Here is a 20,843-nt window from a genome sequence, read left to right on the forward strand (position 1 = left end):
GCAAAAATAATCATTTTGAAAGCTAGTAAAGGGAAAGAACTAAGCGTTTGTTCTGTGTTTCCTATAAAAATTGTACCACGGGGTAACAAAAATTGATTAAAAGGAATTAGCTTTTTATAGGACTATCCCAGCTATAAATGAAGAAACCCCTAATGAGTCAATGGATCTAAGAATTGACCATCAAAGGCTGCTAATGTCACAAAAAGAGAAAAAAAATGGGACATTATGTGCCTCCAGACAGAGCACACAACTACCTAGGAAATGATCTTTCAAAAAAAAAATAAAATCTGAATTTGATCAATCCTTTCATTCTTTTTAAAAATAAAAATGCCCATTTTATGAAAAAGAAAATAGAGTAACACATTAAACAATGTGATGTGAATACAATCAACAAAGCCCAGACTGTAGGAAAATTTATAAGACAAAACACATTTGCATTAACAAATAAAGGCAGGGGTGGAAATTGGGGAGGGGCGGGAAACACAGAGATGAAAACAGACTTTAGGAGATCTATCAACCAATTACAATGTGTGAACCTTCTTTGGATCTTGATTCAAACTAACTGTAAAATACATTATGTAATATTTATGAGCCATTTAGAAATCTGAGTATTAACTGAAGATTTATAATGATAGGCAATTATAGTTAATTACTTTAAGGGGTGATAATTGTATTATTATGTCTTTTAAAAAGGAGTCTTTATTTTTTGGAAATAATGCTGAAATGTTTATGGATGAAACAATATGATGTTGAGGATTTGCTATGAAAAAATATGGGAAAGGGGTGAGGATACAGATGAAAGAAGATTGGTCATGAAATGATAATTGCTGATGCTTGGTGATGTACCACAGTGGTTCTACTACTGGTAGATACCATCTGGTGGTAATACTATTTGGTAAACTTAATACTAAGTTGAAAAAAAAAATGGCGGAAAGGTGATTCCCTTCTGATTTGCTTTTATGCTAGTGAAATGCGTGACAGGAATGATAGGAGGGATGAGAGGGACTTTGGGTGGTTCTGATGTGTTCATGTAGGTTCGTCAATTGTAGCAAATGTACGACTGTGGTGTGGGATGTGGGGTGGGTGAATATTTTGCTGGTATGACATGAAGACAGAGTCCTGGCTGAGTTTATAAAAAGCTGTAGGCTTCCTGTTCAGTGGTCAATTCATGTAGTTAGTCTTTGCTGGATTAAGATTCTGATGTGGGGACCAAGCTAATGGATTCTTTTGTGACAGGCAGGAAAGAAAATGTGATTTAGGTAGTGTCTCTGCAAGCTGCAATTTAAAAGAAAAAGGGAAACACAGGAGCTTTTATATTGCTATTTTCTTCAAAAAGATTTACATTTTCATCTTATTCAGAGACAATTTACTCAGCGTCAATCAGCTTGAGCAGCCAAACTGAACATCATGGCATTATTTTTTCTTTAGGGAAAAGAGAAAAAGAGTAGTGTCACTCAAATAAATTACAGCAGAAACTTATGAATGACAAGGAACTCTGCTTCAATTCCAGATTTTCGACATCTAAATATGCCCCAAGAAACTTAATATTAAAAACCAAAGATTTTCTCTACTCAAAATGTATTAATTTATTTTGACAGTTACAGACATTCCTAACAAAATTCCAAAGTATATAGAAATGATACCTAAACTTTTATTTTTTTGCAGTATAGTGTGACATGGAAGTTTATTACTCTCTTTATTTTAATAATATTCATAGATTTGTAGAACAAGGTTGTTCTGTTGAGCAAATTGTGATGTTACTTGTTTGGAGCTATGGAAAGTCACCAGTTTCCATACAAATTTCCTAAGCTGATGTTTATACACAAAAATTCTAATTTGTCTTCATTTCACTTGGCATGCATCTTTCAAAAGTATAATTTTAAAAATTAGTAACAGAGAGTTTTAGGTTGACAGCAAAATTGAGCGCAAAATCAGAGAGTTCCCCTCTAACACCACTGCCCTCCAATCTCCTTCACTATAGACATCCTACACCACAGTGGTATATTTATTACCACTGATGAACCTACAAGGACACATCACAGTCACCCAAAGTCCCTCTTATCCCTTGCGTCATCCCTGTCACTCATTTCACTTGTATAAAAGCAAATCTATCATCTATCTGTCATCTATCTATCTATCTCACCTATGTCTGAATATATTGCTATTATTTTAAACATACTGTTATTTGTTGGATCAATTAAGACTAAGAAAAATAGAAGTTTTTATTTTACCTTCATTTATTCTCTGATGCTCCTTCTTTCTTTATATAGATCTGAGCTTTTATATCATTTTCCTTCTCTCTGAAGAACTTCTTTGAATATTTCTTGCAAGGTAGGTCTACTAACAACAAATTTCCTGAATTTTTGTTTGATAAAAATCAGATAAAATCTGATAAAAATTCTCCTTCATTTTTAAAGGATACTTTCACAGAGTATAGAATCCTAGGTTGGAGGGCTTTTTTCTCTTAACACTTTAAATATTTCATGCTACTTTCTTCTTGCTTGGATGACTTCTGAAGAGCAGTCAGATATAATTCTAATCTTTGCTCCTCTAAAGATAAGGTGTTTTTCCCTCTGGCTTCTTTCAAGATTTCGTCTTTATCTTTTATTTTCTGAAGTTCGGATACAATATGTCTATGTGTAGTTTTTCGTGCGTTCATCTTGGTTGGTGTTCTCAGAGTTTCCTGGATCTGTGGTTTGGTGTCTGATATTAACGTGGGGGAAATTCTCAGTTATTATTGCTTCAAATATTGCTTCTTTTCCTTTATTTCTTTCTTTTCCTTCTGATATTCCCATTACACAGTTTGAAGTTGTCCCACAGTTCTTGAATATTCTGTTCTGTTTCAGTCTTTTTCATCTTTGTTTTTCAGTTTTGGAAGTTTTTATTATCATATACTCAAGCTCAGAGATTCTTTTCTCATCTGTGTCCAGTCTACTATAAGGTCAGCAAAAGCATTCTCCATTTCTGTTATGGTGTTTTTGATCTGTAGCATTTCTTTTTGTTTTTTTCTTAGACTCTCCACCTCTTTGCTTACAGGATCCAGCTGTTCTTGCATGTTGTCTACTTTTTCCATTAAAGCCCTTAGCATATTAATCATAGTTTAAAAGAATTGCTTGTCTGGTAATTTCAACATTCCTGTCATAGCTGATGGGCTCTGATGCTTGTTCTGTCTCTTCAAACTGTGTTTCTTGCCTTTTAGTACGTCTTGTAATATTTTTGTTGAAAAGTGGATGTAATATATTGGGTAAAAGAAACTGCAGTAAACGGGCCTTTGTGATGGAATGGTAAGGTGTGAGAGGAGGGGAAGTGTTCTACAATTTTACCATTAGGTCTCAGCCTTTTGGTGAGCCTGTGTTCCTGGACTGCGCCCTTGACCAGTGAATGCTTCTCAGTTATTTTTCCCTGCTTGGTGGGACAGGATGGCTAGAGAGCTGGAGCGGGGTATTTCCTTTCCATCACGTGAAAGGATAGAGCTGGCTGGAGTTGCAGATTTCCCTTCCTCCAGATAAGTTAGGCTCTGATAAAACTCCAGTAGCAGTCTCTGGTAAAATAGCCTTTCCTGAGGTGGGGCCTTGTTAAGAACAGAATGCTTTGCTATATTTCAAAATGGTTATTTTTCCTCTCCCTCTGCTGGAAGCATTAGGCAATTTTTCTCTGATATTTCACTGTGATAACCTGATAGATCACCTGGAGCTAGAACTCACAAAAGTGTGGGGGTCCCTTATGACTGAGTCCCCTACAGTTTTTAACCCTTAGAGTTGTCTGTGTTGAGCCTCCAGCAGTTTTATCAATGACAGTTCAGATGTTCCTCTCCCAGCACTGGTTCCTCTGGAGATTTCTGCTCATGGGTTTCTGATCCAGGAAGCTGTGATTCTCTGTATCTTTTTATTTCTCCAGTTTGGGGCAGCAGTGGTTTGCCTTGTGATGGATCTAAGAAGAGTTGTTGATTTTTCAGTTTGTTCAGCTCTTTACTCATTAGGATGGTGTAAATTCTAAACTTCTTATATGCTCGTCTGGGAACTGGAAGTCTTCAAAAGTACAGGGTTTTAAACCATGTATTTAACAGAGAGAATGTAAACTGACTTTCTTTGATCTCTTTTTTTGTTTTTCTAATATCAGGAGGTCTAAAGGAATTTTTTAAAAAACATTTAACACTAGCTCATAAGTGTTGGGGAAATGTATGTGTATAGGCCACAATCATACCTTCCTTTAAAACTCTGTGGTTTCCCAGGGTGCTCACATTGGTGGCTGGTCCAGCACAGAATAGGTCCTGCATCTTAGAATGTATGGGTGAGGAACCCTAATAGGTTAGCAATGTCACTATCTGTAGCTTTAGGTAAAATCCTGCAAATTATTTCTCTGCAATAAGAAAGTCTAATATTTATTAAGTATTTACAATGCAGTAGCAACTATGTAATATTTCTTTTAATCCTCACAACAATCCTGTGAGGTAGATACTATTACTGTCTTTATTTTAAAGAAGAGGAAACTGAGATATGAAGAGATTAAATAACTTCCCTGATCATAGAGCTGGAATTTGAACTTTAGTTCAACTCAGTAGTGGGTAGGTGGTCTTTATGCATATGTTATCCTGCAGTGCAGTCTCTTATATCTGTTTGTATCACCCTACTTAATACCCTCAATGAAGAACACTTCCGATCCAATATTTTTCGATCCAAAACCTCTAGTGACTTCCTATACCTAGAGAAGAAGTGAAAACTCTTTAGCTTGTAATATTAAGCTGTAGTTTCAATATCCTACTCTGGCCTTATCTTTTACAACTCTTTTGCATGTATCTTAATCTCTAATTACACAGTGCTCCTAAAATTTCTCAAAGTTGCCCCATATATTTCCTCCTGCTGAGAAAGTTCTTTTTACTTCTTTAACCACTAAATCCTACTATATTTCAGACATTTTCAATCCCAGGTGAAAGGCCACTTCCTCTTGAACTTTTATGATAACTTCAATGGGAATTAATCCTCCCTTCTTAACTGTTAGAGTTCTTTATTTTATACTTCTTACAACACTCACCACACATTTTCCTGTTGCCATGGTTTGAATGTAATATATCCCTCCAAAATGCATATGTGATAGTATTAAGAGGCAGGGCCTTCTGGGAAGTAATAAAGTCATGAGTGCTCCATCCTCATGAATGGGACTGGTGCTTTTATAAAAGAGGCTGAGGGAGTGTACTAGTCTTGTTTTGCTCTTTTGCCTTTCCACCATGTGAGGGCGCTGCAAGAAGGCCTTCAGCAGACACTGAATCTGCCAGCACCTTAATCTTGGACTTCCCAGCCTCTAGAACTGTGAGAAATAAATTTCTGTTATTTATAAATTACCCAATATGTGATATTTTGTTATAGTAACAGGAATGACTAAGAATCTATATATGAGTTATTTATTGTATTTGCTATCACCACTCCCAGATTATAGCAACATGAAGGCATGCACATTACATAATTTCTAAATGTCCCTTGTCATACAAATGCCTTATAAAAGTTCATTAAATGAATGGCTTTAATTATGCAATAGGGTTATAGAAAGAAAAAATTTTTTAAAAACACAGAGGGAGACATCTCAAAGATTGAGCAGTAGACTGAATACATATGTTTATCTCTTCTCTATCCTAAAATCTCATGTGTTAAAATAAATGGTGCTATGAGAAATAACCAGCAGATTAGGTACCCTTAAAGATTCTTTTGGTCAAACTAGTTGAAATGCTGGATAAAACATTTTGAAAACATCTTTATAAATGTATGGCTGAGCTGGCATAAAATAAACAAATCTGTAGAGCTTGCAAATGAAGTAAAAGTATGAACCATGGTAGCCAAACTACCTTCCTAGTGGGATTTACCCTAAAGGTTTCTTTCCAATTCTGGAGACCTTGAGCATCTGCTTTGATAGTTGCATGGAGATTTTAAGGGAAAGGAGATGAAGCCTAAGAGATATACAAAATGAAAAGTCTAACAGAAGAAACCTGCATAAAATAGAATCCCAAATGGCCACTTTTGGTAAGCGTACATGAGAATATATTCACTCAGCTGTTTCTAAGGAAACTTGTCTCTGTCAATCTTGGCAGTGAATAATAAGAAAAGAAATAACTTTCTAGAGAATTTATAACCACAACCCAAACTTCATGCAGGTTAGTCATCGAATTCATGCTACCTATGTGTTCAAGAAAACCTCAGTCAGAGCTTTTAAAGCAGTCCTTAGTTGGCAGTGCCTCAGACTGAGTGGTGGAAACAAATGCTAATTTTCACTGGAGGAGCCCAACTTCAACCTGGGGGTGAGAGAACTCCCATAAATAAAGTACAAAGAAAAATCAGTAGTTCTAGGCAAAACCCACAAAGTGAAAGCGATGAGATCCAGAAACAGACCCATACAACTTCAGGTATGAGATTATTAGAAACCAAATATAAAATAACTGGGATATGTTTAAGGAAATGAAAGAGAATCTTTAAAATATGAGTAGGAAACAAGTGACTACAAAGAACCACAAACCAAATTTAAAACAGAAATAGACTTTCTAGAAATGAAATAAATATAGTATCTAACACTGAAAACTAAAAAATAAAATTTAATTAGATCTGGCTGAAGAGAGAATCAATGAATTGAAATAATTCATGACTTTATTTAAAATGCATCCTTGAGAGACACAGAGGTAGAAAATATTTTAAAAATATTAACAAACATGGAGGAGAGGCTGAGTAATTGGAATGATAAAAGGAAATATTAGAATGAATGGGGAGAGGCAGTATTTGAAGAGATAATGCTTGAAAAATTTCCAGAGTTGTGTAAAACCAACCATCTTCAGGTTGCGGGAGTCTAATGAAAAGGATATGAAACTGAAGGTGTCCCAGATCACAGAAGGAATGGTACACTAGTATATGAATACATCTAAACAAATATTCATTGCAAAGATAACAACAACAAAATCATGGCTAACAGAAATGAAGCAGTTCAGAATTTTCAAAACTAGACAGCAACAGCAAATTATAATCCTTTTAAAGATGAATAACTTTGATATTGTTGATTTTGTTAAGAATGCATGTTGAATAGCTAGTGTAACAAATAAAAAAATAGATTTAGATAATACAATTTTCAGATAAGTAAAGGGGACAGAATGAAATGAGAAAAGAAGAAAAAGATACATTCAAAAGATGGCAAGAAAGAAGAGAAAACATGACTAAAAAATGCAGGATAAATGGAAAGGACATAATAAAATGGAAGAAATAAATCCAATTCTATACATAATCACAAAAAATATAAGTAAACCAAACTGTACAGTTAAGGACAAAGAATGTGTGAATAGAGTTTTAAAAATTTAGTTATATGCTGTTTATAAGTGATACATTAACTCTAAGAACACAAAAACATTCAAAGTTAGAAAAAAATTTTAAAAATGTACTAGGCCAACACTAATTTTTAAAAAGTTACTGTAGCTACATTCATGGACAAATTAACTCTAAGGAGAAAATAATTTTGAGAGAACAAGAGGATCACTTGGGATACTACTATACCGATTTTGACACCACAGGTGGGATATCACAATTCTAAACTTGTATGTTCCTAATAAAACAGCCTAAAAAGTATGTAATACAAAAATTCGACAGAACTACAGGGAGAAGTTTACACATCTACCATCATAGTGGGAGGTATCAAACACTCTCAATAATTGATTGATCACGTGGGCAAAAAATATTGAGGCTATAGATGATCTGAACAACACATTTAACATAATCTGTTGACATAGATGAAGCATTTCAGGTAGCAAAAGCAGAATATACAATCTTTTCAAGTACATATGGGATATATATATATAAAAAGAACACATGCAAGGCCATAATACCAACTTTGTATTTGAAAGGACAGGCACCAAACAAACCGTATTTCTTGACCACAGTGCAATTAAATAAGGTATTGACAACAAAAGGAACTAGAAACACCTGTATTTTGGGAAATTAAAAAAAATCTTCTAAATAATTTATGGGTTGAAATCATATTCATATTGGAAATTGGAATGTATTCTAAATTGAAAAATTATAAAACTCTACTAAATCTTGTGAAATACAACTCAAGCAGCACTTGGAAGGAAGTAGGAAGCCTCAGTAGTCTTATAAGCATTACAGAAATTGAATTAGTGGTTTTTAAATTTCCTATATAAAACATAAGGCAAATTCTAATAAATGTTTACTGTATATATAGTTCTGTAGAGAATAAAAGTGAACACTCTCCAATTCATTCTATGAAACTTAGCATAATCATGAAACCAAAGCTGTATACAAATGAAGAAATGTGGACTAGTTTTCCCTATGAAAAAAGGTTGCTAAAATCATAAACCTACCACTCAAAGGTTAGTTTGTGTACCTGCAACATAGACAGCACCTAGGAGCTTTTTAAAAAATGCGGATTCTTGGACTTTATCCCAGATCTACTGAATCAGAATTTTAACTTCATCAAAATCTACAGGATATTCTTATGTACATTATAGTAGGTGAAGCTTTGTACTAGCAAACTAAATCCAGAGATGTATTAAAATACATATCACTAAGTTAAGTTTACCCAACAGTACAAAGCTGGTTTACTACTGTAAAGCAATTTGTCATATTAAGAGAGTAAAGGAGAAAACCTTAGGATTGTCTTAGTAGATTCAGAGTGTTGAGTAAAATTTAAAATCTGTTAATAATTTTAAAAAAGAGCTCCAAGAAAACTAAGAATAATAGAAATTATATTCTTGTATTACTGCTCTCTTTTCAGCTACATTGATTCTATTTTTTCTATTTCTTTTTCAATACCACACTGCTTGAATTATGTTAGTGCCATATTGGCAGGGAAACAGAAAATGAGAATGTAGGTTATGTTTATTATGGTATTTCGAATCAGTAGATGAAAGGGTGAACTTACTATATAGTGTTGAAATTGGTTACTATTTAGAAAAATTAAAATGAGCTATCTCCTAGAACATACTTTTAAAATCTCAGATCAATCAAAATTATACATTTAAAAAGCCAAACTATAAAAATATAAGGTTATATTTATATAATCTTTGGTTGAGCAAAGCCTTTAGAAAATATAAAAATCTACAAAGCTAAAATGAAAAATATAAACATTTTTACTACAAAAAGTTTAACATTTATGTGTGACAAAACATACCATAGAAAAATTAAAAGGCAAATAGCAAACATGTAGAGTTTATATTTAGAATATAATGAAATTTCCACTAAGTAATGAGAAAATAGAAAGTGTCCAAAATAAAAATAGAAAGTGATCAAATTATGTGACCATGTAGTTGAAAAACAAAACAAAATGTATAGAACAAATATGAAAAATTGCTCAAATAACTAAATGAAAAGGTAGAAATTAAAAGAATAGTAAAACTTTTTTTATTCTATCAAATTGGCAAAAATGTAAAAGGTTGTTACATTCAGTATTGACAAAAATGTGGGAAAGCTGCCACTCTCAAATTTTGTTAGATGAACTTGTAAACTGATAATGCCTCAGTAAGATGTACACTTTTAGGCCAACATGCTCATAGTTATGCCCAGCGACATTAACATAAAGATATTTGTTGTAACACTTTTGTAGCAGAAATGAAAATGAATTTCACCCAATGTCCTTCAACAGGGTCATGGCAAAGCAAATTATGAGTCCTACATACTATGAAATTCTACGTAGCTGTTTCAAATGTCGACTAATAAATATTGATGTGGAAAGTTCTCCAAGACAGATTGCTAAGTGAAAAAAATCAAATAACAGAAACATGCAATCCTTATATCCATTTAAAAAGTACATATGCATAAATGTATTTAAATGCAATGCATAGACAAACACCAGCAGGATCATACCAAACAGTTAACAGTGGTTGTTTCTGAAAAGGGAAATGTATTGATGTTGGGAAGGTGAAGAGAAAGATGTAATGGAGTACTTCCACATTTTACTTAGCACACTTCTCTATAATTAGAGCATCTACATAATTTACCATCCAAGCCAGAAAAATTTGGAGTAAAAATACCTGCTGTTAATTGCTCTGGGACACCAGACATAAATTAGAACTGTTCTGGGCAAATGAGGTATATGGTCACATTATCTATAGTAAGAATATATTCATGATTTCATTGTTGAATTTTAAAAATCGGTGGAGCTTTGCCAACCACTGTCTAGAGTTGGGATTAGCAAACCACCTTGGACTGGACTTTTGTAATTATGAGAAACAAGGCTTGTGTGGCCACTTTTATATTTTAGTGTGAGGCCACACTAAAGGGGAGATATACCTCCCCCTGTGGCTTAGCAAACACTTTCCTTACCTTGGTATATAGAGCTCTGAGGATGGAATAGACCAATTTGTATAAAGAGCTCCGGGCCTTCAGGGAGGGAAGAGCCTGGGGCCCCTAAGCCATTTCCTCTAGATACAAACTTGGTAACTCTTTGCTGTTGTCTCTGGCACAGCCCTGATGGAGATACAGGCAAGCAAGAACTCACCCTGAAGTAGAGGGGCTGTTGGGTCTAGGCTGTCAACCTCAGCTTAATACAAGGGCCTGAAGCTTGTTCCACAGAGACTGGTTCTAGTGTAGGCTGTGGCGGAAGACATCAGCTTCTCTGGTACTGACCAACCTGGCACAGTTTCATGCCTTGGGATTCAGAGCTGAACACCTGAGGATGAACTAGTAGAGCTGTTAACGCTGGAATCCTGGCTAAGGTACCCCAGGCAGTGACTGTGAACTGATTGGATGTACCCATATGTGCCCATCCACCGTACTTTGAAGTTTAACTGACCATTCTGAACTGAGTAAGCGCTTGAGATTCTTAGACAGTGGGGGGTGCAGGTGGGGAGAAAGACATTAGGAGGGAGAAACTGGACTTGCTGCTAATAAAGGCAGTGGTGGTCTTGAGCGATGAATTTATACCTTTAACATGTCAAATGACTCATACGGATTATACTTTTAAAAATGACCATTGGGCCAGGCAATTTGGCTCATGTCTATAATCCCAGCACTTTGGGAGGCCAAGGTGGGAGGATTGCTTGAGCCCAGGAGTTCAATATCAGTCTGTCTCTACAGAAAATACAAAAATTAGCTGGGTGTGGTGGTGCATGCCTGTGGTCCCAGCTACTGGGGAGGCTGAGGTGGGAGAATCACTTGAGCCCAGGAGGTCAAGGCTGCAGTGAACCGAGATTGCACCACCGCACTCCAGGCTGGGTGACAGAGCGAGACCTCGTCTCAAAACAAACAAACAAACAAATAAATAAAATAAATAAAAACAAAGATCAGCCATATGTCACCCCCTGTTAACCTGTGTTGATCCTTGTAATTGATTTAGGCATTAAGAAAACATTAAGAAAGAATCAAAGGAGGTGGACCAAGGGGTGGAAGGAATTTGGAGTAAAGAAAACAGGAACCAGAGGTGAGGGAGGGTTGGTGATGCAGCACACTCTACTCACGCGGCTGGTGTGCGTTCCAGTGTGTGTACTGCACCGGCTCGGGTTTCTGCCTTACTGGCTTCCAAGTGTATTCTCCCGTATCATTTTGGTCCTGAAGAGCTATCCAAAAATAACTGTCCTTCATTTTTACCACACTACTGATCAAACTGGTAATAAAAGCCTGTTCAAACCTTAAAAGGGGAAAAAAGAAGTGGTTATATTAAGTTTCTGGGCAATAAAAAAATGTCATTAAAGCATAATGAAGTGCACAGAATGGCCCCAGACTAAGCATTTCTCATTAATTCTTTAGAACATGGAACAGGAAAACACCCAAAGACCCTGAACATTACTAATAAATGCCGAATGTCAGTGCAATTCCCAGAACTATATGAGTGAGCAGAATCTGACTCTTGCATATGGGGCTTAATTCTTGCACAGAATAGAGAGTCCAGCTCCAGTTTCAAAGCATAGGTGGTAAAGTTCACATGGCCAGCAATGCATTTCTTGGAGTACGATGTGGCCTATTTTGTAATTAGGCCACACACCACACACACCATGCCACAATATGCACAGGGTAAAGGTGGGCAGGAGGGAGGAGGAAAGATATTATGCTTTTCTGAATGAGCATTTACTAATACAGAGTTCACACACACCCACCTACCACACTTGCCTGGTGAGAAAGAAACAGAAATTAAAGTAGCAATTTTATGTCTCCCAAATCAGTGTGTTCATTGGCAGAGGTAGGTCTCAGCTTATTCAAATGTGTTTAAATCTGCGTGTTCACTGAAGAAAAATGTGAAAGCCTAGGAACTAATCTAAGGCCGTACATCCACTAATATACTTCCCAAACAGCTGAATGAATTACTGTTCAATGATTGGTGGCAGTGCCCCCTTTCCAGTATGAATGCATCAAAAGCAGAATATAGAAGACTCACATACATGCTTCCACATGCACACCTACTAAGAAAAACATGACTATTAAAATTTAACTAGCATTGAACCTTTCAGCTAAGTTGAAACTATCTTGAGAAAGCTATTTTTAGAACATACAAAGTTAGAAGAAGCACATTTGAAACAGTGGTGACTTCTGGGAAGACCTGCTGAGTCAATGGAAAAGGAAAGGCTGAAGCCATTACCCAGGAAACCTAAGGAGAAAGCAAATTAGACCTTTTCATTCAATTTTGGTGGCTTTTTTCATTACTGTGCATCCTTAACTTGCTAAGGGAAGCAAAAGCAATGAGGTCATTTATGAATAGAAGAGTCTCAAAGGAAATAGGAGATAAAAAGAGAAAAGAATAAAAAGTAAAAATTTTAAGTGCCTTACAGATATTATTAGCAACATTTAGAGATCTTAGGTATTTATGGTACTCATCTTTGCAGGGGATATAGATTTTCGTCATACTTTAGTAAATATTTTCTGCAGATACTCTATTAATAACCTAAATAGCACACATTTGAAACAAGAAAAGTTCTTTTTTTAATCCAGATCATACTGGCAGAACCTTATATAAATGTGCTTCAAAAGGAACGTATAGAAGACTAAATATTGCCTACATGGTGTTGTAATTTTCCTTACACTTCTGTTGGTTCATGCTCTCAATAATATACGATCTGCTTTTCTCTATCTCCTCTGAGGCAGAGTAGTAATACCGGGTCAGGGAAGTGCTGGGAGGAGAAGGGCGGGGTCCCTGGTTAGGGCTCCACCCCCAGCCTCTGCCCCCAGACCTAGGTGAGGACAAGCATTTCTGTTTTCATGCCCAAATGTTGCATTTCCCAAGACCACCCTGGCTTGCCACACCCCCATCCTGTGCTTGTAAAATCCCCCGAGACCCTAGCCGGAAGACAGACAAGCGGCTGGACATCCAGAGGAACACACCGGTGGAAGAGCACACCGACAGGCACTGGCAGATGTCGGCAGGCCGTCGACAGGAAGAACGATGTGGAGTTTGGCCAGAAGAAAGTTAAGAAAATAACTCCACTTACAATAGTGCCCCCAAAATACATGGGAATAAACTACACAAAGACTTGTATACTGAAAACTTGTATACTGAAAGGTGAAAGACTTGTATACTGAAAACTGCAAAATGGTGCTGAAGGAAATTAAAGAAGGCACAAAGAAATGGAAATAAATCCTGTGTTCATGCCTTGGAAGACTTAATATTGTTAAGATGCTCATACTACCTAAAGTGATGTATACATTCAATGCAATCCCTATCAAAATCCCAATGATATCTTTTTCAAAAATAGAAAAGTTCATCCTAAAATCCATATGGAAATTCAAGGAACCCTGAATAGCCAATATAATCGTGAAAAGAAACCAAGTTAGAGGTCTGACACTTTTTGATTTCCAAACTTACTACAAAGCTACAGTAATCAAGACAGTGTGGGCTGGGCATATTGGCTCATGCCTGTAATCTCAGCACTTTGGGAGACTGAGGCAGGCAGCTTGCTTGAGCCCAGGAGCTCAACACCAGCCTGGGAAACATAGTGAGATCCTGTCACTACAAAACATAAAAAACATTTGCTGTGGGTGGTGGTGTTAGATGCCTGTAGTCCCAGCTACTCGGGAGGTCGAGGCGGGAGGATGGCTTGAGCCCAGGAGGTCAAGGCTGCAGTGAGCTATGACTGAACCACTGTACTCCAGCCTGGGTGATAGAGTGAGACCCTGTCTCAAAAACAACAAAAACAAAACAAAAAACCAGTGTGGTACTAGCATAAACACTAACACATAGGCCAGTGGAATAGACTAGGAATAAACCCTTGCATATATGTCAAATGATTATCAAGAATGGTGCCAAGACTTCAGTGCAGAAAGGACAGTCTTCTCAATAAACTGTGTAGGGAAAACTAGACAACCACTTGCAACAGAATGAAGTTAGACCCTTACCTTATACTATGCACAAAAATGAACTCAAAGTAGATTAAAGACCTAAACATAAGAGCTAAAACTATAAAACTCTTAAAAGGAAACACAGGAAAAAGACTTCATAACATTGTATTTGGCAATGATTTCTTGTATATGATACCAAAAGCACAGTCAACAGAATAAGAAATTAATAAATTAGACTTTATAAAAATTAAAAACTTTGCGCATCAAAGGACACTATCAACAGAATGAAAAGGCAACCCACAAAATGGGAGAAAGTATTTGCAAGTTGTACATCAGATAAGGGATTAATATCCAGAATATATTAAAAATTCCTATAACTAAACAATAGAGAAGACAAACATCCCAATTAAAAAATGGACAAAGGACTTGAATAGACATTTCTCCAAAGAAGATACACAGATAGCCAATAAGCACGTGAAAAGATGTTCAACATCATCAATCACCAGTGAAATGCAGATCAAAACCACAGTGAAATACCACTGCACACCCAATAGGATGGCTATTATCAAAACAAAACAACCAGATAATAGTAAGCATTGGCTAGGATGTGGAGAAACTGGAACCTTTATGCACTACTGGTGGGAATGGAAAATGGTGCAGCCATTATGGAAAAGAGTACAGTGGTTCCTCAAAAAATTTAAAATCAAATTATCATATGATCCAGCAATTTCACTTATAGGCATACATGCCAAAGAATTGAAAGCAGGGACTCGAAGGGTATTTGTACATTCATGTTCATGGTAGCATTAGTCACAATAGCCAAATGGTGGGAGCAACCCAAATGTCCATTAATGGATGAATGGATAAACAATATGTGTATATACATACAATGGAATATGAATTAGCCTTAAAACAGAATTTCCAGAAACGAAATTCTGACACTACAACATGCTAAATGAAATAAACCAGACACAGAAAAACATAATTCCACTTATATGAGACATGTAGAGTAGTTAAACTCACAGAGACAGAAAATAGAATAGTAGTTGCCAGGGTCTGGGAGGAGGGGAGAATAGGCAGCTATTGTTTAATGGGTACAGAGTTTCAGTTTGGGAAGATGAAAAAAGTTCTGGAGATGGATGATGGTAGTGGGTGAACAACAATCTGAATGCAGTTAATGACACTGAACTGCACACTTAAAAATGACTAACATGGTGAATTTTATGTTTATGTGTGTTTTACGTATATTTTACCACAATAAAAAAAATATTAACTGCAAAAGTGTTTTGGGGAGATATGACAGTTGCAGGAAAACGGTAGAGCTGTAAAAATGCTTTAAAATAATGCACATTTAAGCTTAGGAGGGGTATAGTGGCTCACACCTATAATCCCAGCACTTTGAGAGGCCGAGGCAGGAGGATTGCTTGAGCCCAGGAGTTCAAGACCAGCCATGGCAACATGGCAAGAACCTGTCTCTGTAAAAAATTTTTAAAAATTAGCCAGGCATGGTGGTACATGCCTGTAGTCCCATCTACTTGGGGGGCTGAGGCAGGAGGATTACTTGAGCCCAGGAGGTCAAAGCTGCAGTGAGTCATGAAGGCACCACTACACTCCAGCCTGGGCAACAGAGTAAGACACTGTCTCAAAAATAAATGAAAGTAAAATAAACTTAGGAGAAAATGAGATATTGCAGAATTTCTCACTTTTGGCAAAATTCACAAAATTGAATGCCATTTGGATTATTTTGTACCAATATTCTATGGCTGATTGATTCAAAATTTAGACATACATGGATTTAGCCAATTATCCATTATAATTTTGGAACTCAACTTTTGCATTCATGCTTTGTCTGGAAGCAAAGTGGCCAGGCCTGAAAAAATTTTGTAACAATCAGCAAGCAAACAAAAATTTGTTACTCAACAATAAGGATCTGTTTTTCTTCCCCTCTCTATTCCACAAAGTGTTAAAAGTCTTAGACCAGGAGCAGTTGCCTGATCACAAAAGAAATAAGTAATTTGTAGCAGGTGGTTCTAATTGTGCCCATCAAACCTGTCATTCCATTGTGCAGAAGAGTGGAAAATCAATTAGCAACTACAAGCTTGGGTACTGAAGAGTGACAGGAGTGTCTTAAACAGGAAAGCAGTAATGGAAGAAAATGATTACCATGGCCACTAGTGGACACTCCTGGATCTGAGACACTTTCCATCTACTGCCCAACCTTCTCAGACAAAAGATGCTGTTTGCAAAAATTCCAACGTGTATGGTGAATCAAAAGCAGTACAGTGTGGACCCTTGTTTCTTCCCTGATGGACTCTGAATGATTAAAAACCAAGAGCATTGGCCCTTTCTTTCTTCAACTCATGAGTCCTGTGTTGGAGTTGCTGCTTTGAATGTAGACATGTTTTGGGGGTAGCATAAGTATATGTTAACTGACTTGGACAGATGACACATCCTGCTCATCTGTACTCCCTCAGGGCTTGGCGGGTGACCAGGCAGCACACCAGCACAGGGCAATCTGGACAGGCGTAGGAGGCCAAGACTGGGATAAAAACAAACTTCTCTATGCCATAGTTCTGCTTTACAGATGGACCAGGCATGAGCGCTGGCTACTGAATACAGTTTACCAGAGAAAACATTTAAAGTATTCACAACATAGTCTTGTATCCAGTTTTGGGGAAAATGAAACAGATTTTTTTTCCCAGATACTTTCTGTCATTTGTATGAGGTCCCCAAAGGGTTCATGGAATATGAAGCATTTGTTCTAACAGATTTCTGCCTTAGCTAGGGTCACTGTGGCACTATGGGTTATCTGTAATGTCACTGTGAGTTTATCCATTTATTGTGCTATTCTACCTTCTTCACTTATTTCTTGTGTCTATGTTCGATCTCTTCAGCTGCTGGGTTTCAGAAAGCACTGGACAATAATAGCATGCCTTTTATTTCTTGTGGATAGCATGTCAGTGTTTAATATGGGGACTCTCACAAAACAGGTATTCAAAAAAATTTTCTAATAAACTCTTGGCTATTAATTTTTTGTGTGGTCAGATAACATATGAAAAATAATTAACACAGTGCCAGGTATGTGACAGGCACTCAATGAACATTAAACAAAAAAATAAAGAATAAGACATAAAAAACAGGTGAAACAATTGGACTTATTTTCTTTGGTAAAAAAACATAATTAAATTGTAATTAACAAAAGAGCATATAGCTTCATTGGTCAGCCTCCTGTAAAGTCCAGTGTTGACTCACTGACTGGGGGACTTCCAACCCAAGGTGCTCTTGGAACCTTTTGGGTGAGTTAACAAATTGATAAAGGCTTTCTTCTGCCTGTTAGCCAAACCTGGGAGGAGAAAGGTAGAACTAAAAACAATGCTGAGATACATCAAAGGTAGTGCTATATTTCGACGGGAGGATCTCCTGAAAGTAAAATGTTTCGCCAGGTGACTTAGTCTGCCAAATGCTATCAATCCATTTGAGTGTGTGTGTGTGTGCGTGTGTCTGTTTGTGTGTGTGTGTGTGCATTCCTGTGCATTGTTTGGAACAGAAGCTGGGTAAGAAGGCAAGAAAGAGGGTAAGAGGAGGAAGGACATACTGGCAGCTTTGGATGTTGACTTCCATTGTGGGAGGAGCAGAGAAATCATACAGGAATTCCTCTACAAATTAGGCTTATATGGGAAGGGTCTCTAGGTAAAACCAGTTGTCCTATTTGCTGGTATTCAGTGAATATTTTTAAAGGCAATGGCCCAGGTAAATATGCAAGTGACTTGCTTTGCAGGTGTAGTTTCCTGTGGCACCACTGGAGTTCTACCCCGCTTCTGTCTTCCCCAGGAGGAGTGGGTCTCCCAGGTGTTCCAGCCCCCACTGTCCTCCTGGCATCGATACTGATATGAGGTCACCTTTGCTCTTGGTATTTTTATCCCCTACAGGTATTATGCATCGGTACCATGGGGCAGATTGTATGGAGTGTAAAAAGGGCACAGTCTTTGTGCCAGCATCAGGAAGGCATATGTGCACAGAGAAGTCTCAATCTAAATAAAATAGATGGAAGAAGTGATGGTGAAGGATTTGAATATCCTCCACATTTTATAGCTTTTCTGCTAAAAACACCCCCATACAACTCACATACATTACATCAAAAAAATACTTGTTAAATAATGTGTTTTGGCTGGGCGCGGTGGCTCATACCTGTAATCCCGGCACTTTGGGAGGCTGAGGCAGGTGGATCACTTGAGGTCAGGAGTTCAGACCAGCCTGGCCAACATGGTGAAACCCCGTCTCTACTAAAAATACAAAAATTACCAGGGCGTGGTGGCAGGTGCCTGTAATCCCAGCTACTCATGGGGCTGAGGCAAGATAATTGCTTGAACCTGGGAGGTGGAGGTTGCAGTGAGCTGAGACTGCACCACTGCGCTCCAGCCTGGGCAACAGAGCAAGATTCTGTCTCAAAAAAATGAAAAAAAATAGAATAAAAAATAAATAATGGGTTTCATTTCCCATATAAGCAGTTAGAAGATAAAATCTAAAAACATCTGAATATATTAGAAAAGCTGGATAATTAATAAATCTTTATGGATAGTAAAGGTCACCTTACATTTTATTATTTATTACTCAAAAATCAATTCTGGAATAACATAGTATAATTTAAATTCATCTCAATAAATAACTTAAATAATTTAGTACTTTGATGTATAGCACGATTTAGATTTGAACAGTTATGGTTGTAGCTAGATTTTATCATTCCAAGAGTCCTCATGTGAAAGCCGTCTTGTTTCTGTTAAAAAAAGTTTAATTTACCTGTTTGTAATGGTTACAAGTGCAGGAGGACAGTAATAACCACTGGAAGCTTGGTCAAAGCTTCGAAGGACTGTGTCAATTTTGTAACAGAATCCACCATGTCTCTCCCATCCCTTAAAAAGAATAAAAGGGAAATTAAGGACACAATCTCATTTAGTTAAATACCAAGAGATATTTTCGCATACTCTTTTACCACCTACATAACTTTCTTCTCTTACTCCTTTAAAACTCCTTGAATTTTTGTCTTGATATTTTTATATTTATTCTATCCGGTAATGCCATTAACTACACCCACTTCTACATTTATTTAATTTATTATCTTAAAACCTAAAATTTTTAATTAACTTAAAACGTAAAACCTTAAAAGTAAATGAAAATAAAGGGCATTCATTCAAGATCTCTACCTCTCTCTTTCTCTCTCTCTCTCTTTCTCTCTCTCTCTCTCTCTGTGTGTGTGTGTGTGTGTGTGTGTGTGTGTGTGTGTGTGTGTGTGTGTCTCTCTCTCTCTCTCTGACTTACAGAATTTCATATAAATGGCCCCGACAGGAGGGTAGAAATTAAGTGTTGGCTCTAGGGTCAGGATGCATGGGTTTGAATTCTGGCTCCACTACTGTGCAACCTTGTTTAATATCATAGTTTTTTCATCTATACGATGAGGATAATAATAGTATTTATGGAGCTGTTCTGAGAATCAGAGAAGGACAATGCAGACAGAGATTTTAGAATTGAACAGAGGGGAAAGAGAACATGAACAAAGAGAATATATGTATCTAGATAATATTAGAGATTTTTTTCAACTTTCATATTGATTATTTCATGTTATCCCTCTGAGATTCATTGAGATTAGGGACTTGGATAAAGTCAAACTAGTGGATCAGTTGGGCCTGAAACCCAATTCTGGAACAGTCCAGGATGGTCTTGTTTGGAGCATAATGCTTCCAAATAGAGAATGGCCAATATATGTATTTTTTCTTTTTCTTTCTTTTTTTTTTTTTTGTAAAGATTATTCCTAAATTAACTGGCTGGCCTTTTGGAGGGGAAGAAAGTAAGCTTTGGCACTCAGACAAAAATGAGAAACATGTAGGTCTATGTTTTAGCCCTGGGAACAATGAAGGGTGGCTCTTTCTTTGAAATCATGCAGTACAGTCTATGGCCACACCACCCTGAACGTGCCCGATCTCATCTGAAATCACACAGTATGGTAAGACATACATTCATTAGTCCTCTATATTTAAACTGAGCTATTTTAGTTCTTTTTTCCCCAATATTATTAAATCACATCATTTTTATCTATTTTAATTTATTCACCAGTTTTAAAACACTCTTCATTTTATGCTATGCCAATTCTTGCCAGCTTTTGATCAGTTATAAAATGATTTCTCATAAATTTCTTGGAAAAGATGTTGGTCTTGCAGTAAATTAAAGAAAACCTTAATTTAGAGATCAGCTGTGTTAGTTCAAACATATCATTAACTGAGGTAGGAAGCACAGGAGCTCCCACATCCAGCCATCTAGGATCTGCTCTGAACTCACTCCCCTTCACTTCTATTCCCAATCTTCTCTCTGTGAGTAACTGACAGCTCCATACAGCTCCTTCATGCATCCCTCCAGGGTAGGAGCAGGGATATTAGACTGCTCCTGTACTTGGAAGGACAGGGAGAGGGAGGCTGGCAATTTGACCTTTCCGATAATGTATTCTTCTTCATTAGCAGTTTTTAGATCATAGGCTGCTTAGCAAAACAAACAAACAAACAAATCCAATAACTGAACCAGCTCAAGAAAAGGGAGGGAAAAAAAGAT

At 36.9% G+C, this 20,843-nt stretch overlaps 1 protein-coding gene across 3 annotated transcripts in view; it reads right to left on the reverse strand.

Annotated features, from left to right (window-relative positions):
* The window catches only part of PLA2R1 (phospholipase A2 receptor 1), a 130,880-nt gene that overhangs the window by 61,009 nt on the left and 49,028 nt on the right, over positions 1 to 20,843 (reverse strand). For all 3 annotated transcript variants that reach the window (XM_057301422.2, XM_063595200.1, XM_057301420.2), the window contains exons 10-11: positions 19,044 to 19,156; positions 11,438 to 11,607 (exon numbers count right to left, since the gene is read on the reverse strand). In XM_057301422.2, coding sequence (XP_057157405.1) covers positions 11,438 to 11,607; positions 19,044 to 19,156 — 283 coding nt within the window. The remainder of the gene's footprint in view (positions 1 to 11,437; positions 11,608 to 19,043; positions 19,157 to 20,843) is intronic.

Source organism: Pan paniscus, chromosome 13 (genome assembly GCF_029289425.2).
Source record: "Pan paniscus chromosome 13, NHGRI_mPanPan1-v2.0_pri, whole genome shotgun sequence".
Lineage (NCBI taxonomy): Eukaryota > Metazoa > Chordata > Mammalia > Primates > Hominidae > Pan > Pan paniscus.